This window comes from Myotis brandtii, unplaced genomic scaffold (genome assembly GCF_000412655.1).
Source record: "Myotis brandtii unplaced genomic scaffold, ASM41265v1 scaffold127, whole genome shotgun sequence".
NCBI classification, from domain to species: domain Eukaryota; kingdom Metazoa; phylum Chordata; class Mammalia; order Chiroptera; family Vespertilionidae; genus Myotis; species Myotis brandtii.
In genome coordinates, this window is record NW_005354464.1 from 2,773,562 (window position 1) to 2,781,113 (window position 7,552).

The window sequence follows — 7,552 nt, forward strand, 5'->3', positions numbered from 1 at the left end:
GTTTGTTGAGAGTTTTTTTTTATTAGTTTTGATTTCACGAAGTAGTCACCTGTTCAGATTTTCTTCTTGATTCAGTCTTAAAAATTTTTATATTTCTAGGGATTTATCCGTATCTTCCACATTGTTCAATATGTAGGCATATAATTATTTGGAGTCTTTCTTATAATCCTTTGTACTTCTGTGTGTCAGTTGTTACTTCTGGTCTTTTATTTCTGATTTTATTAATTTGGGTCCTCTCTCCTCTTTTCTTGATGAGTCTGGTTAAACGTTTACCAGTTTTGTTCATCTTTTTAAAAAATCAGCTCTTGGTTCATTTTTTGTATTGCTTTTTTTTTTTACTCTATTTTGTTTATTTCTACTCTGATCTTTATTATTTCCTTTTTCCCTTCCTTCTACTTACTTTGAGCTTTGTTGTTATTTTTCCAGTTCTTTTGAGATTTTTCTAGTTTGATGAGGTAGGCTAGTATTACTATGAATTTCCTCTTATGATTGCTTTCACTGTGTCACATAGATTTTGTGTTTTTGTGTTTTCATTTTCATTTATCTCAAGGCATCTTTTGATTTCTTCCTTGGTCTCATTGTTAACTCATTAACTATTTTAGTAACATGTTATTAGCCTCCACATGTTGGTGTGTTTTTAAGGTTTTTTTTGTCTTGTAATTGATTTCTAGTTTCATACCATTGTAGTCAGAGAAGATGCTTGATATGATTTCAATCTTCTCCAATTTACTGAGACTTGTTTTGTGGCAAAACATGGTTTATCTTGGAAAATTTTCCATGTGCACTTGAAAAGAATATATATTCTACTGCTTTGGGGTGAAATGCTCTTAAAATATTAAATCCATCTGGTGGAATGTGTCATTTAAGGCCACTGTTTCCTTATTGATTTTCTGTCTGGAAGATATATGTATTGATGCCAATGGTGTGTTAAAGTCCCCTACTGACTGTATTACTGTCCATCTCTCCTTTTATGTCCATCAAGATTTGCTTTATATATTTAGATGCATAACTGTTTACAAAGGCTATATCCTCTTGTTGGATTCATTCCTTTATCACCTTTATCATTATGTAATGTCCTTCTTTGTCTCTTATCTCAGCCTTTGTTTTAAGGTCTATTTTGTCTGATATAAGTATTGTTACCCCAGCTTTTTTAATTTCTACTTGAATGAAATATGTTTTCCAACCTTTTATTTTGTCTGTGTGTGACTTTCGATCTAAAGTGGATATTTTAGGCAGAATATACATAGAGCTATCCTATATCTTTTGATTGAAGTACTTAATTCATTTACATTTAAAGTGATTATTTATACATACATAGTTATTGGCATTTTATTATTCATATTTATGTTCCTTCCCCCGCCCCCTCTTAAAGAAGCTCCTTTAACATTTCTTGGGTTGGTGGTGGTGATGAACTCCTTTGGCTTTTTCTTTATCTCTCCTTCAATTTTAAATGATAGCCTTGCAGGGTAGAGTAGTCTTGGTTCTAGCTTACTTTTCATCACTTTGAATATTTTTAAAAATATATTTTATTGATTTTTTACAGAGAGGAAGGGAGAGAAACAGAGTCAGAAACACCGATGAGAGAGAAACATCGAGCAGCTGCCTCCTGCACACCCCCTACTGGGGTTGTGCCCGCAACCAAGGTAAATGCCCCCGACTGGAATCAAACCCGGGACCCTTGAGTCCGCAGGCCAACGCTCTATCCACTGAGCCAAACCAACCAGGGCCACTTTCAATATTTCATGTAAATCCCTACTGGCCTGAAATGTTTCTGTTGAGAAGTTAGCTGGCAGTTTTAAGGGGGCTCCCTTGTAAGAACTGTCTTTCTCTTGCTGCTTTTAAGATTCTCTCTTTGTCTTTAACCTTTGCCATTTTAATTATGATGTGTCTTGGTGTGGGCCTCTTTGAATTCATTTTCGGGGGGACTCTCTGTACTTCCTGGACTTGTATTTTTCCTTCACTGGGTTAGGGAAGGTTCCAGTCATTATTTCTTCAAATAGGTTCTCAATTCCCTGCTCTCTCTCTCTTTATCTTCTGGTACCCCTATTATGCATATGTTATTACACTTGATGTTATCACAGAAGTCCCTTAAACTTTCCTCATTTAATTTTTTTTTTCTGCTCTGATTGGGTGTTTTCTGCTACCTTGTCTTCTAAATCGCTGATTAGAACCTCTGCTTCATCTAATCTGCTGTTGATTCCTTCTAGTGTTTTCATCATTTCAGTTATTGCAGTAATAACTAATCTTTAAGTAAGTACTTTCTATGCTTAAAGCACAGGTCCTGTGCTAAAAAGACTCTATCTAGAGTTAAGCCTTCACAATAATTATATTAAGTAGATATGATTATTATTATTATCTCAATTTTTTAAATGAAGAAATTAAGGTTGAAAGAAATGTTACATTCCTGAAATTATATAGCTAAAGAAATGGTGGATCTAAGATTGAACCCAGGTTAGCTTCACTCCAGAATTTGAGCTCTTAGACCAGTGATGGCGAACCTTTTGAGCTCGGTGTGTCAGCATTTTGAAAAATCCTAACTTAACTCTGGTGCCGTGTCACATATAGAAATTTTTTGATCTTGGCAACCATAGTAAAACAAAGATTTATATTTTTGATATTTATTTTATATATTTAAATGCCACTTAACAAAGAAAAATCAACCAAAAAAATGAGTTCGCGTGTCACCTCTGACACGCGTGTCATAGGTTCGCCATCACTGTCTTAGACACTTGGCTCCACTACCTCTATCACTCTGAGCACAGGGATGTATGATTCTCTTGTAAAATAAATGAATATTGCACCAGTTCACTGTCATCAGTGCTATAATGACATGATATTATACTAATACATGAAATCCACTTCCACCATTACACACATATCTTTTGATTGGAGCACTTAATTCATTTACATTTAAAGTGATTATTTATAGGTATGTAGTTATTATTCTATGACAGTTCATAATAGTTATTTTTTCAAAAAATAAGGTTATATATAATTTAAAACAATGTTTTTAAATAAGGATCTATAGAGCCCAAGAGTTGTCACAGGTCACAGGGGCTGTTGGGATGAAGTATACATTTGTGTTTAGTGAGGAGGGGGAGAGAGCAACACCAATCACCTACAAGTTATATTTAAATATGTTTTATAATTGGGGATTTCATGTAAACTTTTATTTGAAAAAAAAAAAGTCCTGCTACTTAAAATGCATGTTATAAAGCATTGATTTAGATCATCACAGTTATGTTTTTCCAATTCAATACACTCAGAGTCAGATAGAAATAACATAAATATAAAATATATTTTCCTACATATTTTATATACAACAGCAAGATATATGACATAAAGAAGATAAAGATGATGACAATACTTACTAAAAAAATTTATCACAAAAATCTAAAACTTCAAAAGTATATGAGAACTACTTCTATTATGCACCAATTAAAGGATTAAACATTTCCGTTTCTTACTTCACCATCTGAAGCAAAGCCAAACAGTACAACACAAACTATTAATACCTGTGGTTGTTGCATACTTCATGGTTCTTTGCTTCCAAGCCCATCTCCTATAAAATGAGTCCAAATGGAGTTATAATTAAATAGGATATGCAAGATCAGTCAATATTCTTTCAAATAATCTAAATTTTTTAAAACCTGAAACCAAGTACAGATATGACCTTAGTTAAACCTTAACCCTACAAAGTGATTTACTGAAACATTCTTTGTGGAAAGAAAACTAATCTAGAAATCAGGAGTTACAGTTCTGGCTGTTCTCCCTTGTAGTTCATGTCCTTGAATGAATCATTTAACCTACTTGCTCCTGAGATTGGCATTTGACCAGAGTCAAAGATGTAGACTGGAAAGCCAAGGTGCTTCAAGATCATCTAGTTCAGCCCGGCCTGAGGGGCTCAGTTGGTTGAGCACCTTCCCGTGAACCGAAAGGCTGCCGGTTTGATTCCTAGTCAGGGCACATACCGGGGTTGCGGGGTTGTGGAGGTCACATCGATCTTTCTCTCTCTCTCTTCCTCTCTCTAAGCATGTCCTCGGGCGAGGACTAAAATAAAATTCTAGTTCAGCTTTTTTCAAACTCTTTTTTGACTAGAACCCAAAGTAATACTGTACTGGTATTTGACTTCATAACCAGGTATGGACACAAAACAGAAGTTTCCTAAAAGAAGACTTTCCCTGTATTTTGATTTTCTATTCTATTTTGTTCTATTCCATTTTATTAAGTAAAATATGCTGGTCAAACTACAGTCTGAAGAATACCAATCCATCTCAACCCTCTGATAAGACAGGTTTGAACAACTGGGCCAGAGAAGTAAAAGGAAGGAGCTGAACAAGGGAAGCAGAAAGAATGCTGGCTGTGGGGCCTGCTGGAGGAGCCACCCACTCCAGCTGCTGGGGTCCTGCACAAGCTGCTTTACATCGTGTTTCTCAATCTTTTGTTTTCATCACCACCCCCTAGAAAATTTAAATACTAAGTAGTAAGATTTTTGTAGCAGTGACAGAGTGTGGAGTGACCACAAATCATGTTAATATCTGTTAAAAAAGAAAACCACAGCCCCAAAATTGCTTCACTTGTGCTAAAGCCCATGACAGCAAACCTAGACTTAATACCTGGTCTAATTCCATCAATTCCATCCCTTCTTCCCAAAGAAAGAAGAGGCAATCTAAGGATTAAAAATGGCGGCAGAGTAGATGGATGCTGCACGGACATGCTCCCAGGAACAAGCTGGAATTACAACTGAAATACGGAAAGGCTTCCTGAATAATCAACAGAGAACTCACAGGAGAGAACCCTGATACCCAAGGACCAAAGGTGGAGACTGCATAGAGACTAGTAGGAGGGGTGGAGGCGCAAAAGGGCTATCCCGGCACCCATAGACAGCAACTGAAGTCCCGAAGAGATAGCTCAGCTGGGGGTGGGGGTGGGGGTGTGCCACTGAGAACTCTGGGATCTAATCCCGAAGCTTGGCTCTCCAGCAGAGAGCACCAAATCTGAGGAGGGTACCCACATAACATCTAGCTGTGAAAAGCAGCAGGGTGCTGTCTGCCAGGGAGTGGCAGCTGAATGTTAGGGCACCCTCTTGAAGGGCCAATGCACAAAAATTCCCCATGGAGCCACCCACCTTGTGCTCTGGCAGAGGGAGGGTGAAGTGGACTGGAGCTGTGAGAGCAGAACCCAGGACTGGGGACTCGGGGGATAGAGCTCAGAAGGCAGACACCCCAAGTTTCCTGGGCTGAGTCATTCCCTCACACAGCGGAGGACATCTTTCCCACATAGACATTTGCCTTGCCTGGGGGGAAGACAGTTGAGTCACCCTATTGGAAAACACCTTGCCCTGAGGCCACTTAAGAGATTAAAAGCAACGATTAGCCTCCAGGCAGAAGCAATGCCCCACCCGGTTGAAAAAAACCTCTCACTACACCTGAGGACGATTGCCTGGGGGCAATTCAAGTCGAATCCTATTAGTCTGTAGACAGAGGTGGTCTCTGGAGGCTTTGCCTGATCCAATTAGTCAGAAACAGCCTTTAACACTGTCCTGCATATAGATTGAGAGGTGTAGAGGATCTACCTAATACAAACCCAAACAGACAACCAAAATGAGGAAACAAAGAAACAACCCCCAAAATGAAAGAACTAGAGAATTCTCCAGAAGAAGAGACAAATGAAGCAGAGATAAGAAATTTATCGAAAACAGAGTTCAGAGTAATGATGGTAAAAATGCTCAACAGTATGAAAAAAGATATAGTAACTATGAAAAAAGAACAGCCTGAGATATAGAATGACATAACACAAATAAAGCAGATTATGGAAAGCTGAGGATCAAATCAGTGAATTAGAAGACAGAGTTGAAAATATCACTCAATCAGAGAACCAAAAAGAAAAAATATTAAAAAAAAGGAGGACAGCTTAAGGGAGCTGTGGGACAATGTGAAATGTAACAATATTAGAAGAGCAGGTGTGCCAGAAGAGGCAGAATGGGAGAAAGGAATAGAGAAGGTGTTTGAAGAAATAATGGCAGAAAACTTCCCTAACTTGGTAAAGGAAAAACTCACACAAGTTCAGGAGGCACAGAGAACCCCAAACAAGAAGAATCCAAACAGACCCATGCCCAGACACATCATAATTAAAATGCAAAAATTAAAGACAAAGAATCTTAAAGGCAGCAAGAGAAAAGTAAACTGTTACCTACAAAGGAGTTTTCATAAGGCTGACACCTGATTTCCCATCAGAAACTCCACAGGCCAGAAGGGAATGGCATGAAGTACTCAAGGTAATGGAAAGCAAGGATCTGAGATCAAGATTACTATACCCAGCAAAGCTATCATTCAAAATAGTCGGTCAAATAAAGAGCTTTCCAGACAAAAAAAACACAAACACAAAAGGCTAAAGGAGTTCATCACCACCAAGCCAGCATTACAAGAAATGCTAAAGGGATTGCTGTAAGGGATTGCTGAGAAAAAGAAACAGAGAGAGAAACCTAGCCATACAGAATTAAAATAGCTATAAATAAGTACCTCTCAATAATAACCCTAAATGTAAATGGATTAAATGCTCCAATCAAAAGGTGTAGGGTAGCTGAATGGATACAAAAACATGACCCAACTATATGCTGTGTAAAAGAGACCCAACTCAAAACAAAAGACACAAACAGGATGAAAGTGAAGAGATGGAAAAAAATTTTCATGCAAATGGAAAAGAAAAAATAGCTGGAGTAGCAATACTCATATCTGACAAAATAGACCTTAAAATGAAGGCCATCACAAGAGACAACAAAGGTCACTACATAATACTAAAGGGATTGATCCAACAAGAGGATATAACCCTGGTAAACATGTATGCACCCAATATAGGAGCACCTAAACATATATTAGAGTTCCGGTGCACAAATTCGTGCACAGGTGGGGTCCCTAATCCTGGCTGGCAATCAGGGTCGATCAGGGCCAGCTTGCCAGAGGAGGTTGGCCAGCCATGGGAGGTTGGCTGTGGAAATGCACTGACCACCAGGGGTCAGCTCCTGCATTAAGCATCAACCCCCTGGTGGTCAGTGCATCCTCATAGGGACCAGTCGTTCTGTTGGCTGGTCATAACTGTCCCTTAGGTTTTTATATATATAGAAATCTAATCTAATAAAAGACAAACATGCAAATTGACCATACCTTCACTATGCCCCAAACCACGCCCACCAGCCAATCAGAGCAAATATATGCAAATTAACCCAACCAAGATGGCGGCCAGCAGCCACGGAGCTGGAGCAAGCAGGAGGCTTGGTTGCCCCGGCGATGGAGGAAGCCAAGCTTCCTGCCTGCCATGGCCAGCTCTGGCCTCTGCTGAAGGCAACAAAGTTTCAATTATAGAAGACAAATAAACCCCATATACCTGCTTCCAGCCAGCCTCCACTAGGAGCTTGGGTGGCTGGGGGCCGTGGCCAGCCTGCAAACAGCCATCAGCCCCTCACCCAGGCTGGCCAGGCACCCCAGGGGAGACCACCACTCTGAAGGAGCTGTGGCCAGCCTGCAAACAGCCATCAGCCCCTCACCCAGGCTGG

General features: G+C 39.2%; 1 protein-coding gene across 1 annotated transcript in view; it reads right to left on the bottom strand.

Moving 5' to 3' along the window:
• MCCC1 (methylcrotonoyl-CoA carboxylase 1 (alpha)) overlaps positions 1–7,552 on the bottom strand; it is a 56,843-nt gene that overhangs the window by 45,833 nt on the left and 3,458 nt on the right. Inside the window, exon 2 of the mRNA XM_005859503.2 lies at positions 3,516–3,562. Coding sequence (XP_005859565.2) covers positions 3,516–3,537 — 22 coding nt within the window. The 5' untranslated portion in view covers positions 3,538–3,562. The remainder of the gene's footprint in view (positions 1–3,515; positions 3,563–7,552) is intronic.